This window comes from Nylanderia fulva, unplaced genomic scaffold, assembly GCF_048542155.1.
Source record: "Nylanderia fulva isolate GAGA-0341 unplaced genomic scaffold, ASM4854215v1 Scaffold9, whole genome shotgun sequence".
NCBI lineage: Eukaryota > Metazoa > Arthropoda > Insecta > Hymenoptera > Formicidae > Nylanderia > Nylanderia fulva.
In genome coordinates this window covers 2,701,081-2,723,149 of record NW_028191026.1, presented here as the reverse complement: position 1 = coordinate 2,723,149, position 22,069 = coordinate 2,701,081, and the positions used below count along the sequence as shown (strand labels likewise).

General features: G+C 32.7%; 3 protein-coding genes across 9 annotated transcripts in view; all 3 read left to right on the top strand.

Annotated features, from left to right (window-relative positions):
• The first annotated feature begins 261 nt into the window (after positions 1-261).
• CtsL1 (cathepsin L) lies at positions 262-6,191 on the top strand. The gene is made up of 7 exons (XM_029323038.2): positions 262-369; positions 2,767-2,886; positions 3,342-3,494; positions 3,572-3,766; positions 3,996-4,201; positions 4,283-4,434; positions 4,698-6,191. Exons 2-7 carry the CDS (start codon positions 2,788-2,790, stop codon positions 4,907-4,909), a joined length of 1,017 nt encoding a protein of 338 aa, XP_029178871.1. The 5' UTR covers positions 262-369; positions 2,767-2,787; the 3' UTR covers positions 4,910-6,191.
• Positions 6,192-6,474: 283 nt separating this feature from the next.
• On the top strand, positions 6,475-8,836 carry Gmer (GDP-L-fucose synthase-like protein). Its single transcript, XM_029323040.2, has 6 exons — positions 6,475-6,982; positions 7,066-7,180; positions 7,282-7,410; positions 7,497-7,710; positions 7,807-7,944; positions 8,176-8,836. The coding sequence occupies exons 1-6, from the start codon at positions 6,861-6,863 to the stop codon at positions 8,409-8,411; spliced, it is 954 nt and encodes a 317-aa protein (XP_029178873.1). The 5' UTR covers positions 6,475-6,860; the 3' UTR covers positions 8,412-8,836.
• Positions 8,837-11,488: 2,652 nt separating this feature from the next.
• inaE (inactivation no afterpotential E) overlaps positions 11,489-22,069 on the top strand; it is a 57,265-nt gene continuing 46,684 nt past the window's right edge. For 5 of the 7 annotated variants that reach the window (XM_029323297.2, XM_029323296.2, XM_029323294.2 and 2 more), the window contains exons 1-2: positions 11,489-12,098; positions 16,222-16,828. In XM_029323297.2, the coding sequence (XP_029179130.1) occupies positions 16,734-16,828 (95 nt within the window). In that variant the 5' untranslated portion in view covers positions 11,489-12,098; positions 16,222-16,733. Of the gene's footprint in view, positions 12,099-16,221; positions 16,829-21,642; positions 21,840-22,069 lie in introns of those variants that run through there. The other 2 variants (XM_085489656.1, XM_029323295.2) reach the window with 1 other exon arrangement.

Here is a 22,069-nt window from a genome sequence, read left to right as displayed (position 1 = left end):
CTGGGTTATTTGATACATCCTTTATCACGAGCACATGACTCGCGGGCGTAACATTGTCTAATCAGCGTATATAAATGTGTACATAAGTGTCGATAAAACATGCGTCTTTCTGTATACAATAGAGTGCAAATTGTTAAAAGGTTATCCCGCGCATCGGAATTTGACAGATACAGAAAAAAAGTGCGTCGAGTCGACCGTCAATGACTCACGTAGTCTATGGCGGAGTGGAGGGGAGACTGGGGGATACAAAAGATCGACGCGAAGTTGTCAGCTGTCAGTCATTGCTTGTTCGGCATAGGAAGTGGATCTTCGCAGCTCGCTTCAGTTTATTAACCTAATTGTTTCCGTTAGAGAAAAGGAAAAATTCTAGTGAGTACTAATTATTAGTTTCCTTTCGTTTTATCAAATCGAACAATGCGTATAAATTGATCTTTTCGGAAAAAAAGGACGAAGGACTCGCGAAGTAGGGTTACTAAACATCTATATTTTTCCTTGTTTCCGTTATCCTTTTAAAATAAATATTCGATACACGTCTTTTTTTTTGCGCATCTTCCACGCAGGAAAGGTGTTGTTTATTTGGATTTGCATAACCGTGGAGCAGCTGTTCGGAGAGATCGATCAATTTAATGTATTTTGACTCGTAAAACGCAATGAAATGTGACGCTGTCGGTTACGACACATAAGATCCGGTTTCTTTATGCGTACATCCTTTGTGCGTCTAAATAAACGGGCCAATTTCACAATCAGATGGGAGCAAATTAGGACAAATTAGATTTGTTTGAGCTAATCTAGAATCTGTATGCGAGAATGCACACGAAGATCCTATACAGTGTCATAAATAAATCGGAAAAGCGCGAAAACAACGTGATACATTTGTTTTTCTCGCCCTTTCTCTGCCCTTGACGCGTGAACAAGAGCAGCTTGGTTAAAAATTCAAATTACAAAATTGAATTGAATTTACAGTCAACAGTCAACACGACTCACGTTCCAATCGCATGAATATGACATTTCTTGTGACTGATACTTTATTGTCAACCTTTGTTTGAAATAATTATCATGCGTCAAATTGTCGGAAACAAATGATGTCGCGCGATGGAGACTCATATTTACAATTCTATATATTCTCTATACCACGTGACCTTTCGACAAAATGCATTATCACGCAGAAACAGAATAAAAGCAACCGCCTATCTAATGCGTAGTTGGGAAAAGATTAAATATATTTTTATTCTTTAATATCTCTTGAAATACGCAGTTCGTAATCGCGTGATTTATTTGTGGAGCGTTTAACTGAAAAGATAACGTCTCATAATTATGATAGATTAATGTTGCTCTAGACGCATCGCTTTAGTTTCTAAGAAGTCGAATTGAATTAAGCGATACCTTAAAAATATCGTGGAGATTACGAATGCATGACTAATCTCGAATGCATCGAAACGTATAACATGAAAAGATAGCATGTGTGTCATTGTGTGTCATTTTTCATTTCAGACAATGGCAATGATACACATGTATTTTATTTCGTCCTACAAAATCACCTTTAAAAAGCGTAAAAGTTTAGAATTTTATCAATTAATTTATTAATTAATTTTATTAATAGAGAGTGTTTCACGACGAATATCTCTCTGGAAATATATATATTAATTATTTTCAACTGGGATGTCGTATAATTTTATAGAAAAAATTTCGTGCATTTGTTCAGACATTTTTATAAAGTACAATTATTCGAAAAAAATACAATTAATTAGCTCTCTTATAATCCTAAACTTTAATTTTCAATAGAATAAAATTTATAACGTCTTGGAATAAAATACATATTTTCGCAAAGTCCGAAAAATTCATGCAAGCGAAACAGGAAAAGATAAGAGACTTGCGCGACCCAGAAACAAAAAAGTATCTTCCGGGACATACATTCATTAATTTTTGTTTGACGCATGAATTGAGCAACTCCATTGTTCGATATGTTGCTGAATATCTTGGAAGATCCGTTATCTCCACGATGCAAGATCGTGCGCGTTCTCATGGAAAAAATAAAAAAAAAAAGAATCTGACATTAGGTCGAAGCGAGGCGATTATATTAAAACCAGCATCGTTTTCGCATTTAGATTTGTACTTCTATCTGTTGCGAGAAATATATGCGTCATTCGCCGCATCGTTAAAACCGCAATCTTCATGGGCTAATTAACGTCACGATTGCTCGTATTTCGGAGGACGCGGAGTATGGAAAATAAAATAATAGACCGCGCGATTTTTTATTTTTTTTTAATTTGATATATACGCGTGGATATTGTTCGCAACATTTATAGCGAGTGCGTCGTTTTTAATTCATTCATTATCGGAGGAAAAAATAAATAAAGTCTCTCCTCCGACACGTAAAGATTACGACTTCATGCGAGACGATAATTGCGACAAAACAAAACAAAAAATGACGGAAGACCAGCTGATGTAATTCTCACGAATGTATGTAATTTTCGAAATTTCGGTCACGCAGTTCATCTAATAATCATATCTCTAATGTAATGTTGACAGTATTAAAAGCGATATAAACAGCATCTTGAAAATTCACATTTTAAGAGAGAAAGAGAGATACAACTGTAATGTTATTATAAAATATTTAAATTTGTTTAATAATATCGAATAAATGAACAATTTAAACAATTGTCGTGAAATTTTCATATTTATACTTCTGAAAAATTTCTTATATATTTTAATATTTTAAAGTTATTTAAGTTGCAGTTTAATATTAAAATATTTTCTCATTTTTAGGTAAATTTTTGAAGATTCATCATGAAGAGCGTTCTGGCATTGTTGTTGCTGGCAGTAGTTGTCTCAGGACAAGCTGTTTCCTTCAATCAAATTCTAGATGCAGAATGGTTTATTTTCAAGGTATAAGATCATATTTATATTTTCAATTATTGCATTTTGCAATCATCAATGATTGCATCATATATAAATATTTATTTCTTTTATATCTAATTATTAGTGAATAATGATACTGATAGGATATTGTTGATAATATCAGTTACAGATTACTTTAAAACTCTTGAATCATATTTCTTGTGTAGACTGTTTGTTAAATAAATATTATCTTAATCAATATATTGTTAGAACCAAACAAAGACATATAGATATGATTCAAAATGTGATAGTTATTTAAAAGACTCTTAAAATGAAATCATGAATATTACATGCAAAAAAGTAAAATAAATATTTTGTAATGTTCTCTTCTTCTGAATAAAAAACGAATATTACAAGATGCAATTATTTGAGACATTTCTACTAATTATTCAAATGATTAAGAAATAGAATAAATATTGATTATATTTGTTATTATTTCTCAGGCACATCATAAAAAGATTTACAAATCGCCGATTGAAGAGGGATACAGAATGAAGATCTTTTTGGACAACAAGCGCAAGATTGTTGAACACAATCGCAGGTATGAGATGAAGGAAGTCAGCTACAAACTAGGAATGAACAAGTATGGAGATATGGTACGTTTTCAAAAGTGAATTATATGATTAATTGTGAGATGAACAATTATTTAGGAAATACATATTTTTTCTTATAGTTGCATCACGAAGTTGTCAATACTTTGAATGGCTTTAACAAATCAGTGAGTGAAATTAGCGACCAGTCTGTGGGAGCATCATACATCGAGCCAGCTAATATCGAGTTACCAAGAGAAATCGATTGGAGAACAAAAGGTGCTGTCACTGCTGTTAAGGATCAAGGACAATGTGGATCCTGCTGGGCATTCTCTTCTGTAAGTCTATTTTAATGTCTTTTTAATATTAACATTTTGATTTAACTTCAAAAAATTTTATCCTTGAACTATTTTAACTGATATTTAAACTCATTCAATTGCATCATTATTTTAATATATAATCTCAAAGGATATCTTAATGTTTCTATGTTTTGTTATGCAATTCTTAATTTTTTCTTGATAATCTTATCATTACTAAGAATTATCTATTGTGTCTTTTTTCTTATAGACTGGAGCTTTGGAAGGACAACATTTTAGACAGACTGGCGTTTTGGTGTCATTGAGTGAACAAAACTTGGTTGATTGTTCTGGCAAATATGGTAACAATGGATGCAATGGTGGTTTGATGGATAATGCTTTCCGATATGTCAAAGACAACAAAGGCCTTGATACTGAGAAGAGTTATCCATACGAAGCGGAAAATGACAACTGCAGGTATGTGTGTGTTAATTATCGTGCATGACGCAAACGTTCATTTGTAGAATCTGATGATTTATTATATTTCTAAAATTGCAGATACAATCCGAAAAACAGTGGTGCTTCCGATGTCGGTTTTGTAGACATTCCAGAAGGAAACGAGGAAAAGTTGAAGGCTGCAGTCGCCACCATGGGTCCAGTTTCAGTTGCCATTGATGCTTCTCATGAATCCTTCCATCTTTATAGCGAAGGTATATATTATACATATAATTAATTGGTTAAATATATTGACAATATTATCCTATATTAGATCATAATGATCAGCGATGATCAACATTAAATATAAATATAACAGTATAATAGAAAAGAGAGTAGAATTTTATTTAACAATAAATTCATAATTTAATATATATAAGATTCATTATATATACTATTAAAAAATGGATTTATTTGTAGTCTACTTTTTGCTTTGACATTTTTTTCTCTGTTGCTTCAAAGTTTTCTCATTTTTCAGGAGTCTATTACGAGCCTGACTGTAGTTCAGAAAATTTGGATCATGGTGTTCTGATTGTTGGCTATGGCACAGATTCGGAAACTAACGAAGATTACTGGCTGGTAAAGAATAGCTGGGGTGAAACGTGGGGTGAGAAAGGTTACATTAAGATGGCCAGAAATAAGGATAACCATTGTGGTATAGCGAGCAGTGCCAGCTATCCTCTTGTTTAATGTTCAATGCTAGTTGGCAAGCAAATTTTCTTAGCCTGTTATAATCTACTGAAACATGACAGATGTACTGAGGGACCTAATAAAGTTTCGAGATCTTTATAAAAAATGCTCATGGAGCACTTTTTATAGAAGCAATTTTGTTTAAATCACATTTATAGCATAATGTGAATTTTGACATTTTTGCGATCAATACTTATTGCTTTCTTCGAGCTATGAAAAAGAACTGATATTACAAAAATCAGATATTCTTTGGTAATTTTATAACTTTTTTTTTAGGTCCCTATATATATATATATAAATAATTAATTAATTCAAATAAAAATACAAAAGAGAACGCTCGTGGTGCGAATCGCAATGGTTGTGAATCTACGAAATAGCGATTTGCCATTTGATTCTTTTGTATTTTTATTATTAAGTTTAACAACAATTGCGAACGTTATTTTAAGTTGTATTTAATATGCATATACTACTTGGTATTTGAAATAATGTCAAGCTATCCTAAAAAAAAAAAATTAATGCTATTTTATTTCTCCAACTGAAATATATTGCTCATATACGTACCGAATTTAGATATTATGAAATCTAATTATATAATTAAAATAATTAAGACTAGAAAAAGTTTGTATTGCAATTATAATACATTTATTTTTTATGGTAATTCATGGTCAAGGCATTATTTACTAGACAAACTAATCTATTTTTGAAACGAAAACAGATAAAATAAAGATTTTCTTGACAACCACCAGTCTTGTTTACCTGCCAATTTTTTGTGAATTGAAACTGAATAATGTACAGTGCAAAATGCTTACAAATTACACTGATGTGTTCTGCTGCGTTGATTATGATAACTTTTGTTTGCAATATCTATAAAAACTGCGTAATGTTATTTTAATTATGGTTTAAATGTGATGGCTTATTGTGAACCTAAAATATGAGTATATGTATATAAAAGTTTTATATAGATATATATAAAAATATATAAATTTCATTTTTTTCTATTGTAAAAATTTAAATCATATGTAACTAAAGAAACTAGATACAATTCTAATATGTATGTTAATGATTTGTCGAAATTATACTTATCAGAAAGTTTAAATTATGTAATGCATAAAATTGCTTTGCAAAAAGACTTTTCAGCCATGACAGCCAGATAAATGACATATGTTACTTGTTACTTGTCAGTATTAATTGAATAATTTGCGAATATAATTGCGATACTTCTTATCATTGTGAAGAGATCATTTAGCCAAAGTTATATAAAAAATATATATATTCACATTTTTTTGTTATTACCGATTAATTTGACGTCACAAATCCACAAAATATGTTTAATATTGTTGAAATAATGATTGATCATCTAAAATCTAATGTTCACATTCGAATGTCATTTATCAATATACGTATTGCGACAATTTCTGATAAGTATAGTCAATGTGTAATGATAACAAACCAGGAAAATATAACTTCCTTATGTTAAACAGTTAAACTAATGTATAAATCTCAAAAGCCAATAGATCAGGAGAGTCAATTTTTTAAAATTTCTTATCCATTTTTTTAATTCAATCGATAACACTAGAACAAACAAGGTAATGAGCAAAAGATGCGAAAACCAATTTTTAAATATATGTAATATACATTCAAAAACACGCTTATCACATCTATTGTTAAAACACTGTTTTTCATAAAAGTTCTGTTATATTTATATCATTCTTAGTACTATTATCTTAATATTAATTTTATTACAATGTAATATCTACATATATGAAATTTCATATTTCGCGCGTGTTCGATAATCGATCATACGGTGCGCGCGCACAGTGCACATATCGAAAAATTCTAAACGTCTGGCCGGCATGATAACGGATTCTGTGTTTACATTTACGTGCATTTGGAATTGATTTTTGTCATCCTATAATATATACATATTGCACAAGGAGTCACTCTTGACACCATGAAGATCGTCCTCGTGACTGGCGGTACGGGACTCGTTGGCAGAGCCATTCAAAGTGTTCTCGAACAGAACGCGAAAGAGGAGAGATGGATATTTGTCGGGTCCAAAGATGCGGATTTATGGTAAATTAAATCGATCTACAATTATTAGCGAAATATGTGAATTATAACGATTATGTAATTCTGATCGAATGGTATTTTTACAGCGATAAAGAGAGCACTCGTAGATTATTTGACCTTCATAAACCGACACATGTTGTTCATCTGGCTGCCATGGTCGGTGGGCTTTTCCATAATATGTCGCACAATTTGGATTTTCTGGTAAATATTTCACACAGGAATTAGTATTATTTAATATTATAATTGTATTTAAAGCCCTGTCTTTGATTGTATGATGTTAATGTTAAATTTTATCCTTGCAGCGGAATAATATACACATGAATGACAATGTTCTCCAAACTGCTCATGACCACAATGTTACCAAGGTTGTTTCGTGCCTTTCTACTTGTATATTTCCTGATAAGACAACTTATCCAATTGATGAAACCATGGTAATAATATTAAATATATTAAACATGTATGTCAATTGCTGTAATAACTACAAGTGAATATAATTATTCTATTATTGAATTTTTAGGTTCATAATGGGCCGCCACATCCCTCAAATTATGGTTACAGTTATGCTAAGCGACTTATAGATATTGCAAATAGGGGTTATCATGATCAGCATGGCAGACTATACACCAGTGTAATTCCTTGTAATGTCTTTGGCCCTAATGATAATTTCCATCCTAATGCGAGCCATGTTATACCAGGTTTAATGCGAAGACTTTACGATTTATGCAAAGATGGTATGTAATCAAGTTTTATGTATACCACTTGAATTTATTATTAGATAATTTATTATAATTTATTATTAAGTTATCTTTGTATCTTTTTTTTTATAGGAAATACAGAGAATAAGACTTTCTCTGTGCTGGGGTCTGGGAAACCTTTAAGACAATTTATTTATAGCAAAGACTTAGCAAAATTAATAATTTGGGTCGTGCGAGAATACGATTCTGTGGAACCAATTATATTATCAGGTAATTATTTATGTAAAAGAGTTTTTTTATGCCTAATATTTTTTTATGATAGAATTAATAATCTTTTTGTATAATTTGTCCAATTAATATAGTATATAGATTATTATTTTCTATCTCCATAATTTTATTTTATTATTTCTATCTTGACATCATAAATGTTGATTGACTTTATTACAAAATGTATCAGTTTATTGACATGTAAATTATCAGAAAAAAATTGATTATTTTCAGTGGATGAGTCACAAGAGAAATCAATAGCGCAAGTTGCTGAGACTTTAGTGCAAGCTTTCAATTTCAAAGGCAAAGTGGTATATGATACGTCAGCGGCAGACGGTCAATATAAGAAAACGGCGAGTAATGCAAAATTGCGAAGGTATTTACCCGATTTTCAATTTACACCTTTTGAACAAGCAATTAAAGAGACTGTTGATTGGTATATAAAAAACTACGATTGTGCAAGGAATTAAGATAGCTGGAAGCTGGATTATAATTTGCTCAGATATTGCAAATGCTTTCATTTCCATGAATTAGCATTTCCAATTCAAACTTGTGTCTAGATTCATAACATCACAATTGTTGAATCCGAAAGGATTAACAATTGTATGTGTGATAATTTAACAGCTATCAGTTTATCATAGTTATTATCGATATTTTTATGGTGTCTATTGATTTTTGTTACAAAAAGTAAGTATATACATTTAATTTTATATTTTAATTTTATAAGTATAAATTCCAATTATGGTTCACTAGAATCCTCAGATTAATGCTGAGCAATACAAATGTTAGTTGTTAAAAATGGGGGAAGGTGAAATTGAAAATATACGAGTATCGATCGTATAACTTCGCCATATTGTAAATAATTATATTTTTGCAATAAACGATCTTTGCAGAACGTTTTATTCATTGCCGAGATCGTTTTGTACGGCCATTGATCTTTACAGGCGAGCTCGATCGAGATCGATCAATACAGGGTAAGCGAGGTATTTTCAGACCATTAAATAAACATTGATGATATTTTTATTGAGCTGGAATTTTAAGTTCCTGCGCGCACACTAAAGATAGATCTCAAACGAGCAGCTGGAGCGCGATGCATTTATTTTCGCTCGCGCGCAACGTATATTTTAGGTCAGTTAGTCCATAAATTGGACTGATGGATCGTTTTATGATCTCTATTGACTATTATGGAAATGGAAACGTAATTTCGCAAATGCGAGTAGTAAGTCGTAAAAAAGTCACTTTGCTGAATTAGAAATTAGAATATTGAGTATTTTCTTTAATCCTTAATATGTTTATATGCATATGCATATTTTATCATATAAACTTTTAAATTTGAGATCAATTTTTTCTCAATAGAAATTAACTCTGGTAAATTAAATACATGTGCAAATAAGGATGCAAATACATTGAAAAAAAATTTGTTTAACTTGATTAAACCTTTCAATTAAATATTATTTTGTTAATTGAACATACATTAGTATTTTAGTCAAATATGCGTTTTGTTAGATTTAATATATTTAATTTAAATATTTTTATATATGTTCAATTATAGTAAAATAATATTTAGTTGAAAGATTTCATCAAGTTGAATTTTTTTTCTGTATAAAGAAAAACCTTCCTCTTTATCCAATTTCAAATGTCCCTCAGCGAATGTCTGATTTAAGATTTAATCTTCAATAAAGGAGGGAACAACATTTCGAAGTTTTTGCCAAGAAACCTTTGGCTTTAAAATTTCTCATTAATTACACACGGGACATAAATGAAGAGTCATTTTACTATTAATTAATTACTGTATTACCTCGAATTGCAAAATTCGAATAAAGAGCAATATTCGTCTACTAAATTACTTGTCTCGACGACGTTCGCGTTCTCGTCGTAAAGAACAATCCCGGTTAACGCGAGGAGAATTTTAATTATTCGAGTGTACAATCAGCGCGAGAGAACAATGGACTGGGAAATAAAAGATCGGTCGATCGAGGGGTAAAAAAAGGATCACCTCTCGACAGCACCGCCGTCATCGCGATCGATTCGGCCAAAGATAACTACGTGTAAACCTTATCGGAATAAGTCTTCATCGCGATACGAGGGGGTGCGTTTCCCTCGAGAGAAATAAATCGCCGTTTCTCTTTTTTTTTTTTTTTTTTTTTTTTCCCCAAAATATATCATCTTGTCGGTCACTCTCGGTCTTCGAAATCAATCGAATTCGAGCGAACGTATAATAATTAATTAATAAACGCTCGTTGAATTAAATAATTAATAATTAATTGACTTCCTGATGCAGGACATAATCAGATTTCGCGGCTCGTTTATTTTCGATAACTCGAAGAATTAGAGTTCTGCAAAGGTAAAATAAACGCGCGCGTTGAAAATTTTTTATCCATATTTGCATACCTAAAGAATCATTATACTCTGTAGATTCTATTATGAAACTTATCCTCGGACTTTCTCGGTTGCATCTCTGCTCTTGAATTTTATTATTCCCGCTTTTATTTTAATATATATTTTATTGAAAAAAATATAAGTATAATATACTATTTATTTTACCCTATTAATATATTTTAATATATTTTATTTTAATATTTAATTGTATAATTCCTCCCTCATCCGTCTGATGTTTCGCCAAAAGGTTTAATTAAAATAACAAGAAGATATTTTTTTCCGAAATAAATTGCGTACACAAATCTCGCCCCTTGCTTTTCACCCTTCGTGAATATGCATGCGCACGCGATAAACCTAAATAATTATTTTTTTTTATCAATGAATAACGATTCTAAGCTCCACGTGTCTTTCATAAGTCACGCGTACGCGATAAGATAAGGGGATGCTGAGTCGGAAGTATCCGGCTTTATACATGCTTGTACAATTTTCCTTTACGATCGCGTGCGATTGCGCATTCTGGCTACTCGGTCACCGAGAGTGTCCTGAGATACCTCTCACCCTGTAAAAAGTCAGCACAAACAGCTATATATAAAGCCGAGCTGTTGCAGGGGATGTCTCGGAGAAAATGCTGTAACGGGGTCGATAAAAGAATTATCAGATTTCAATCAGAATGATAGGTTGAAGCTTCCCTCGGTCATTCTTCGATATCAACCCCAATATTCATTAATTAATAAGGATACGACAAAGAAAGAAACTTTTCTCAAATATATATATATATTATAACAATACATTTGTAATATGTTAAATTATTTATCTCAATATTGACATGTGTAAAAAAAAGTATTCAAAATTCACCGCTTAATTTTCCAATTTTTCCCGCGCAAAACCTAGAAAAACACGTAGAAATCCCTTAGATCTATCACGAATAATAGTATGCGCGATATCGCAGTAAACTACTTAATCTGCCAATCGAGCTGCGGGAGAAACGCGTTTGCGACAGACGCGAAAAATAAATCTGATAAAAAAAAGAAAAAGGGGGTAGAAAAAAGAGGGAGAGAACGCGGAACAAACATTCCCCGCCGCGGCGGGGGTGCGCGCGCGACGCGTCGGGGCGCAGGCGCGCGCTGTCATTCCAGGAGTGGGGGAGGGCTCGCCGCGGGGCCGGCGGCCGGCGTTCGGTCAGTCGCGTTCGGGGGTGGCTCGTGTCGACACGTCGTCGCGTCGCGTGACGTAACGTAACGTTTACGTTTACGCCGGTCGAGAGATGCGCTCCTCTCGCGGTGGTGGCGCGGACGCGGGTTCGTCGTGATTACGCGCTCTCGGCACGTGGCCGAGGCGATGGTGAGGGTGTGCACGGTAAACTGAAAGGTGGTGCGAAAGATTACGGGGAGATATGACGTGTTCGAGGACGCGAGCCGATTTTCCGTTTCGTCGCGAATAGCGTGAAGTTGTCGCGAAAGAGCCGGAAGTGAGACAGTGGGAACGCTGCTATCTTCTCGAGGGATCGAGGACTCGCGACAGCTTTCAGGTTCCTCGTTTACGTCACGAATAGCGTGAAGTTGCCGCGAAAGAGAAGAGAGAAAGTGGCAGCGGTGCTACTTTACTCTCGAAGGATCGAGGCGTTCGTGAAGAACTTTGACGACGAAGGGTCGCAGGATGACGCGTCCTCCGGGAAGATAAGGTGCACGAAATAAGAGCGTTCGGTGATCGGCCGCGAGACAAGGCCGACGAACCGACGCTGACAAGGGTCGCCGCCACCGCGGCGAATCGTCAACGAGGTAAGCGTGCACCCTCCCCCCTCCCAAAATGCGGATCTTTGCTGCGAGAGCGGAGATTCGGATTAAAAGCGATCGTCGATCTCCTGGGACACCGGAAATCACGAGTAAAATCATTTTTTCGCGCGTAAAAAAAAACAATCAACATAACCTATTGATGCAATTTTGCGAACGCGTTCCTTGATTAGCGTAAAAAAAAGATTTAGATATAAAATTGCACGATTCAAGATGATAATAATAAGTGGAAAATTATGCGATGAATTAAATGGAAATTTTATATGGATCTTTTGTTAATTCGTTTTTCGTGTAATTTTCTATATTTCTAATAAATTTCCAATCTATTTGCTAAAGCTCTTTAATTTATCGTAATTGTCTGAATTTGACTAATGTGATTAGTTATTTTCGAAATCTCATTAAGCTTTAATTTTATTTGAGGTTAAATTCAAGCAGTTCAACTAAGGTTGAATCTTAGAAATCTCATTAATTCACAATTGTCGTAGTTAAATTTAGTTGATGTAAAGTCTAGCTTTACTTCAACGGTAGTTAAAGTCTGGATAATAATAATTTTAATAGTATATAGTAACTCGCAAAGCATTACGAATTTAAACGATAACATTGAGAACAATTTTCGATTTCTCAAAATTATCGTCATGATAAACCAATTTCTTTGAAAGAGCACTTTATGCAAAATGATTCATCGAGTTTTAGCAATAATCGTGCAATAATAATTATAACTATAAGAATTACAACACGGTTGAAAAATTTGTGTTAATTTAACATAATATAGATATGTTAAATGGGAGACACAAATATTATGTTAATATTTTAACACAAAATAAATGCAAAACTTCGAATATTTTAAATAAATTTTGTGTAAAATTAAAAATAGAAAATAGATTTTTTCAGTATTTTTAATAATTTAACACATAAATTCTCAATTAACACAAGTTAAATTAACACATGAATATGTTAAATATTTAACACACAAATTTTAACGGGGACCGAAGAAAAATTTTTTTACTGTGAAATTTCGGCGAGAAGATTGAAAATGATTTTGCTTTTTTTTCTGAAACTATTTTCAATCGTGATTTCCTTAGATCTTTTATGAAATAAATGATTTGTATAACGCAAAAATTCATTTTGTGTCTAAAAATCCGAGGTACGTCACTTAAGGTAATTGGCCATATAATAGCAATTTGCAACAATGAACAACACGAAAGCAATAAAGAAAAAAAGAGCGAAGATAAGTTCGCCGGCGAACGTTAATTTGATTAGAAGATATCGATTATTCGATTATTCTCGCACGCACAAGCTCACAGAATTAACATCACGTCGACTTGAACACGTATTTTTTTTATTCTCCCTCGAAATTGTACGTTTGATTTGACAATTCGGCTCCTATATCTTTCATGTGCGACTTTTTCAGGTTGAAATATGATTTAATTAAATGACGTGACTGAGGGTTTTGACAAGCATGAATTCTAAAATAGAAATAAATCCTACAATGTATAGATTTTCAGTAAAAATAAAAAACTATAGCTTATCTTTACGCTGAAAAAAAATATTAACTTGACTGAACCTTTCAACAAAATTACTATTTTGTTAATTAAACATATATTATATAGTATTTGAATAAAAAATATACATCATTTTTGTTAGATTTAATGTTATATTTAACCTAAATATTTGTATATGTTAAGTTAATAAAATAATATTTAATTGAAAGATTTAATAGTCAAGTTAACACATTTTTTTTCTACAGTGTTTCCATATAAATAAAATGCGAAATGTTCGAAAATTAAAGAAAAGAGGAGAAGAAATATGTTTTCATATTACATTTTTCAAAAGTTATTTTCCACATACGTGAATCTGTCATACGGAATCATATGTGACGATCGACACGTGACGCTGCCTATATTATTTTATATTCTCTTTCGCGCACGATGAATAAAATATTCGTTTTACACTTCGGAATCAATTTCCTGAACTGTTGCGTCGATATAATTTTATATATCTTTTTTTGCCTCGTTTTTGATTACTCCTTTTTATTATATCCGTCATCCATTAAACACTTTGCGTATAATTGTTACGTTGATAGCATATTGATAGTTTTCTTTTTAATTTTTCGGAAAAAGAGCCGTAATTATTACAGGCATTACGCGTCGCCTTTTTCGCAAAATCTGCAATATCGCTGTAATTAATAATAAAACATGCTAGCGACCGGAATAATTGGAATTTTTCCGTTTCTCAACGCGTTCGCATTTTTATCGCCGACTGTGCTGTAATTTTGTCGAGGTCACAAATTGTTTTGCAAAAAAAAAAGAAAAATTAAGCAAGGAAGTGAATTTTCCTCAACTTTTGACATCGTCATCCTAACATGGAAATTTCGTGACTTTACTCGTCGTCGATGAACTTTTGCAATCGGAGTTCCAGGTCTTACAGATATAAAAAACGCAAAGAAATTGCAAATTATATTTTCTTCTATCACTTTTTTTACTATAAAAAATTCTCGCGTCTTTAATCGATCGAGATGATCGTGTCTTATTTTTTGTGTGCGAATTTGTGTCCAATTTTATTGTTTATCGAATTTTTCTCCGTATATAATTATATTGTAAGGAACCACAGGTGCAACAAACTTGTTTTATTTATTTTTTTAACGTTTCCTCCTCCACTCTTTGTCAGTCTTCTTTGTGCCTGTTTTATTATTATATTTTTATTATTACTACATCGTAAAGATTGTCGCTTTCATATACGTGTATGCTTTACAGACGTGTTTCGTAAAGGCCAATCGTAAACTATGCGGAGAATCTCGAGGGTACGTAATGCACTTTGGCGACGCGATATACATACAAGAGTTTTCACTCGGCACAATTCGAAGTCGTTTCACGATTCAGAGATGCTTAACTCTTTAAGCGCGGATCCGACTTCTTTAAAGAACGAAAACTTTTTGTTTCTTCTCGCGATTTTTCTGCGAAGAAAAGCTCGAGCAATTTAATTCGCCATTTTACGGATGAAATAACGCGAGCTTTTTCATTCGCTTCACTATCCAATGTTATTTCCGCACGATTTTATTGATAACATAACACATATCGCGGGCGGATATATTTTTCGCCGATATAATGCGGGACAAAAGATCGATCTCGAACCATTTAAACATCCAAGTTTTCTCATTATTCGACAACAATGTACTTTTTATGTGAATCTTTGAGTTATATTCGAGGGACTATATCGAAGACCCTCGAATATTTCAGCGAAAAATGTGTTTGAGTGAACTTCTCTCTTGACTTTTGTTATAAGGTCTTTTGAAAATCGATTGTATGCACAGGATTTTTAACCATCTGATATATAAAATAATATTGCAAACAATAAAGTGAAATTTTATTATATTTAATATATATAGAATAAAATTGAAATAAGTATACATTTAAGTTAAAAATATCATTAAAAATCTTTAAATAAATATTTCTACATAATAATTTCGATTTAAACAATTTTTCCGACAAAAAAAGAGGATTTTTTGTTTCCAATTTTATATTCTAATGTATATCTTGTAACATTTATTTGATATCTATGTTACTTTTTCAAATGTACACATGTATATTTTCTTTCTTACGATACTAAAATTATAAATAGAATTTTATCGCAAATTTTATAGATCGTTTAAGAAATCACGATTGAATCTAACAGACGAGGTATACACATTTATGTACATGGAGAGAATTTTCTCTTAGAATTTACCCTGAAAATCATGGTAATCGTGAGACAATATAATATTGGAGCAATTTTATATATATATAGTAAAATCAAACATATTTTATATCTACCGTAGATAGTAATACTTTTATTGCGGCAAATATTAATCCGAGAACTCTTATAAAATTCTTCCAACTGCCCCATCAAGATTACCATGATTTTCATAGTAAATTTTAAGAGAAAATTCTCTGTACTGATTTAAGAAAAGAAAGAGTGTCTCCGAGGGCGATTTTTCCACTTAAAGGATAAGAATCTCTGTCGTTTCCCGTGAAATTGCAACGCGAAACGACATATAAAGGTGTCCCGGAATCGATCTCGCGCCCTAGTCTAGTATCTATCCAAGTATATACTAAAGTCTCGACCTTTTCCGCAGAAACCACCCGAGAAAGCCGTGCCAGGGGACATCCATTTGTGTGAGGAACCGGCCGTTTCGTCATTTGATCGCCACCGCATCATCAACATCATCATCGATGTGAATATATATTGGGACAGAGAGAGAAAGCAGTGATATCGCTCAAGGATTATTGCGGCCGAGCGACGCGATGCGACGTCGCGTCGCTCGTCGATGCCTCGTCGGTGACAGCCAGGTGGAGGGTGTCGTCGTCATCGCCGACGCGTCGTTCGCCGACCGAGGATGGACAAGGCAAAGCGAAGCGATAACAAGCAGAGTCACCGTCATTGTCAGTGCGTTCGTCGGCGCGCCGCGCGACGCCGACGTCGGCGTCGTCGGCTGTCGTCGTCGATCACTTCCCACGATCGTCGGACGAATCGGGCGACACCGAGCATTCGCGCGGTGATTCGCGTGTGAAGTGGACTCGCGGTCGCCGGCTTGTTGGATGGAAGACGACGACGACGAAGGCGGCGACGACGAAGACGCGACGAGAGATGCCTGGTATCGTGGTGTTCCGACGACGCTGGAGCGTCGGCAGCGACGACCTCGTCGTGCCCGGCGCTTTCCTGTTCATCGTGCATCTTATTTGGTGAGTAGAGCTTTTGTTGATGAAGACGATATGAAGCGGACCCCAGGTACGACAGGACGTTGGAAGAAGTAACAGCTCATTTTTCTTTACGAGATATTTTTATACATTAATTTGCAATTGTCATGGCTGAATTCCTTTTGTTTTCATGTAAAGTTTAACTTTGTTTTAATGGTACCCCGAGTTTTGGTATAATAGTTAAATGCATCATTTTAATAATAGTAATAACTTTTAAAGTATTCATGAATTTAAATGAAAAAGTTGATGGTTTCTCGAAATGATCCATTGTGATTTTTTTCAACTTTAATCCGAATAACCCTGGATTTCAATAATAATTATATGCAAATAATGCAATTATAATGGGAAGAATTATGAATTTTAACAAGAAGATTAAAATGATGAATTTTGAGATATTTTAATACATTTCTTTGTTACAATCTTATTAAAAATGGTACAATATAAGATAATATTTAAAGATAGCCTTTCGCAAAGACTAGCTTACATCGTTTCGTCATTTAATTTCTTTACATCGGAAAATAAGAATAAAACATTTTTCAACATGAAAATTGATTTTATTAGCTTCATATACATACAGACACATACAGGTATCTAGTGTGTGTAAAGATTATTGATTAATCTTTACTAAATAAAGTGATGAAGTTGCATTGAATCTTTTGAATTAAAATGCTTGTTGAAAATCTGCGCACTGTAAAAAGTTAACTTGACTAAACCGTTCAACTAAATTACTATTTTATTAATTGAACATATATTAGTATTTAAGTCAAATCTATCTTTTGTTAGATTTAAGGTTATATTTAAATAATTCTATATGTTCAATTATCAAAATAATATTTAGTTAAACGATTTACAATTAATCAAGTTAACAATTTTTTTTTCAGTGCAGCAAATATAAAAATCTTGTTGTCAAGAAATTGCTTACTTGAAGAAATTGAAAAAGAACATTCTAGAATAAGGAATGCGCATTTGCAATAATTGCCAGTTTTCAACTGTACTGAATTATGTTAACATAATTCAAAGGTCGTATAATTTTCCATTTGTTATTATAAATTCAAATCTATTCAATTAGTTGTGCACATATTCGTGTGGGTGTATTAAATCGCGTAGCAAATTTACTTTAAATAAGTTTTGAGGATATGCTATTTATTCATTAACACATACGATTTACAGAAACTTTTAATTATATAATTATTATTCACATAATTATCATGTTTGAATATATCGCTTAAATTTTGAAATTAATATGAATTTATCAGATGCATCCGAATTCCGAACTTTTCAACGAAATATAGATTCTTCATTAATCCAAATGATGTTGGACGAGTTTAAAATTAGAAAAAGACTATTCTTTCATACAACTCATTTTATTGCTTATTAACACTTTTTTTTAAATTAAAACCTTATAAATGAAAATTATTTATATTTAGGCTAAAAAGAAATTTTTAATTACTTCAGAAAGTTTTAGATGGAATTCTTTACTTTATTAATTATTTAGCCAATTAAAATTGTTCGGATATATTCATTGAATACTAGATTTCATTCACTAAACTTTCTCGAATCTCACAAGTCTAATTATTCGTTTCACCACTCTTTTCATTAATGACTCTTTCCATTTACTATAGGATAGCTAGCTTCGTCTTCTCGATATACCTTCTCGAATTCGACCTATATATTCGATTTTATATGCGTCAATTAGGGAAGTTCCCTCTGTGGATTCCGCTCCATTCATTTTAACGAACTGTTAATTGATTGCGCGATACGTGTCGTATGTATACACCCGACTGGCAAACATCATCTGAGATCGATAGAGTTAAAGTTTCTGATCTCTTTCTGAAATATGTATTCAGGCAGAATCTAAGAGATCTTGAGAGAAATCCGATAGGATGAAAAAAAAGAAGAAATATACATCTTCCACGCGATATGTTTCCAACAATCCTCATACATATCCTTCAAAGCCTCTTTTAAATTTCAATTAGAGAGATCTGGAGAGAGAAAATTAAATAAATAGAATAAAGCTTTAAAGCTTCATATAAAAGAATAAAATAAAATAATAATGTATTATTCGCGTATCTATTTGAAGTTTAATTATAAAACGAAAAGCACTTCACTCGCTTACGACTCAAAAGTATCTTTGCTACTAAGAAATCAATTCGAGATTGAAATCGGGGAAAGCCTTCCTGAGAGTTTTGGCCCTTCTTGTCAGATATATCCCTTCTTCCCTTATCGGAAGCATCCTAAATTTGAAAGCGGGCTTATCGGCGATGTTCGCTGGCGTTTCCTTCAAAACAATTCGACTGTAATTCGCATTGATCGATATGAAAGTTTGAGTTCCGACTGCGCTTGTTGAGAGATGACTTGAGCGAAAATAGTGCAGATACGCCGCATATATAAACGGGGGATCATTTTCAAGAGTGCGAGCGCGGCCTTGATTATTCTCGGAACGGGGTATTGGTTTGTTATTTTCAGAGTTTATTGTATGCACAAACACTCTGTATGCGGATTAAAAAGTGCCTCTCCTCTGTCATTCCCAATTCAGAGCCCGGTACATCGGAAACATCTCTTTCGCGATCATTTCTTCATCCGAGAAAGTCGTAATCGGCTAGATTTTTCACTCTGTTTTGTAAGATAAAAATTCCAGTCCATCGTCGATAAATAGCGCAATTTTTTCGCTATGTTTTCGATAATACACGTAGGTGATAAATAAATCGCAAGCATCAAGAAATGATAAATAAAAGAATACAAAGATATATTTATTACCCCATATATGCCGGTTAAATTATTGACACTAATTTATGATGAATATATATAGTTGAGATATAAAAAATTAGAAGAAAATAGGTCTCTCTTCAGAGTATAACGCGAGATGTACAATCTACGATTAGCTTTTATTTTCTGCATTTTCTATGCACACGGCCAGTCATTGTTTTTCAAGAAAAGTCGGTCGCGCGAAACACTTTTCTCGTATATTATTAGCGATGATCGAGAATCTCTCGTGCGAGATTTACGATGCCGCTCGTTATTTAGCACATTTCGAGGCTGTCTCTGTGCGCAAGTTATAGCGGCGATAATTTTAATTTTTTCTTTGAATTATCGCCGTTTAATTTTTTTTAATTTTTCAAATTTAATTTATCTATGCGCGACGGCTTTAAATTGTGCATGTACATACAATTCTAAGACAATGTTCTGTTATAATTTACCTTGAAAATCATAGTAATTGTGAGACAATATGATATTTTGGAAAAATTTTGAAAGAGTTTCTCTGATTAAATACTTACCCCTATAAAAAATATTAATGTGTACATAGTAAAATTAATCGAACGTATTTTATATCTTATTGTGATAGATATTAATATTTTTTATTGTGGTAAATATTATTCAGAGACACTCTTACAAAAATTTTCCAATTCCATATTGTTCCAAGATTATTATGCAGGGTAAATTCTAGAAAAAATTCTCTCTGTGTACTATCCTTCGGTTTTCGAGAGTTGCACGAAATAAATGGATGCAACGAGGGTGGAAGGAAATTTAGCGATCATCCATTCTCGTTTTCGCTGACCACGTAAAAAATATATATCATCTTTATTTTGTGCGCAAGATATATATTTTTTCATTCTTTTTTTGCTCTCCTTTTTCCATATTTAAATTTTGAATTAATAGAGATGTCTATATAAACTACATTGAACTATATATGATAAAAAAATAGATGTGGATTAGTTTCGAATTATTTTTACTGTAGGTATTTTTTCTTGTTTCATTAAATAACATATATTCTTTTTTTTTAAGCTTCAACAATTGCTATTTGTTCTTTCTGGAAGTATAATGACGTGCATTTTATCTATTCTGATAAGTAACCAAATGCAAAATATAAATTAAAGATATTTTAAAAGTTTACTATAAATGTAATATGAAAATTAGTCTCAAAGCTTCTATAATAAAGTATATTAAATTTATGGAAAAAAGATTTAATTTTATGCTAAGTTGTATACGTTCGCGGTTGTTCGGTCTTTATATTACATTTTAACCGCGAAACAAGCACGTTGTTGTGGCATACACGTTATTTAAAATGTATAGAAAATTAAATTGAATATAAATTGAATTTTTTTAACTTCTAGCATTATAAAGTAAGTAATTTTAATCCCTCACAGAATTATTCAAACATCATTATTTTAATATCTACCTTAAATATCTCTCTTACATACATTTTACTTGTTTATTAAAAATTTCCATTGTTGTTTTTTCTATTAAAGTTTAATTAAAGTTTTTATTTAAGTGAACAATTAAAAATTATTATTAAACTGAACAAATTTCTTTACGATTGATAATATTCGTTAAATATTTTGCGGTAATTTCTTCTGGGCAAAAGTATTAATTTTTATTCTGCTTTACTAATCCTCAGAACTAATGTCTACACCATATATTTATTCATTAATTTTATATTAAATATATATTTTAAATTTTGTAAAGAAACAGAAAATTCAAATTCGAACTTTTTAACTCTCTTTCAATATTTTTATTTTCATCATCATATCAAGTTTGAACAAATATAAAATACATCCATATATACATATTTTATATTTGTTTAATCTCAATAAGAAGAAAAACAATAAAATTTGAAGAAAATGAAAAAGTCAGAATTTAATAAATCAGATTTCGGTTCCGCGTTCCTACGTTTCAGCGCGACCGGTCAGCTGACCGGTCCGGTTCGAATGTCTCTTCAATTCGCGTTTCCCGCTCCCTCCTACACTTGACATTCGATCGCTCGAAGCGCGCTCGTCTCGTCTTGTCCGCGTGCGTCTTCGTGGCGCGTCGCGTTGTGCGTGCGTGCGTGCGTGCTGCGTGCGTGCGTGCGTGCGTGCTCGCTTTCGTACGTAGGTTATGTCGTCATTATCGTCATCCGCAGGATGCCAAGTCTGATTGCTTTTGGCAGACGATGGAGAATCGGCAGCGATGATCTTGTATTACCCGGCGCCGTTCTGTTCAGCGTCCATCTGCTCGAGTGAGTGATTGCATTTTTTTCTCATAAACTTACTCGGACAACACTTGTTCGAATCGAGGGTTCGAGGAGGGAGGGGTTAGAGAAGTTCGAAAATTTCACGCGCGAAAGGTTAGGATAAGGAACACAGTAGAAAATTAAAAAGTACGACGAAATATGAAGAATAATCTCATTACTCGATTGCACACTATCCCATTAACATATTTTGCGTTTATTTGTTTGAAAGTTATTTA

Bases quoted from the DNA above. Each gene is read 5' to 3' on its own strand.
- CtsL1 (XM_029323038.2), top strand. From the start codon at position 2,788: ATGAAGAGCGTTCTGGCATTGTTGTTGCTGGCAGTAGTTGTCTCAGGA. The intron at 2,887-3,341 runs GTATAAGATCAT...ATTATTTCTCAG, and splicing joins CAGAATGGTTTATTTTCAAG to GCACATCATAAAAAGATTTA. The intron at 4,202-4,282 runs GTATGTGTGTGT...CTAAAATTGCAG, and splicing joins GCGGAAAATGACAACTGCAG to ATACAATCCGAAAAACAGTG.
- Gmer (XM_029323040.2), top strand. From the start codon at position 6,861: ATGAAGATCGTCCTCGTGACTGGCGGTACGGGACTCGTTGGCAGAGCC. The intron at 7,181-7,281 runs GTAAATATTTCA...TTATCCTTGCAG, and splicing joins CGCACAATTTGGATTTTCTG to CGGAATAATATACACATGAA. The intron at 7,945-8,175 runs GTAATTATTTAT...GATTATTTTCAG, and splicing joins GGAACCAATTATATTATCAG to TGGATGAGTCACAAGAGAAA.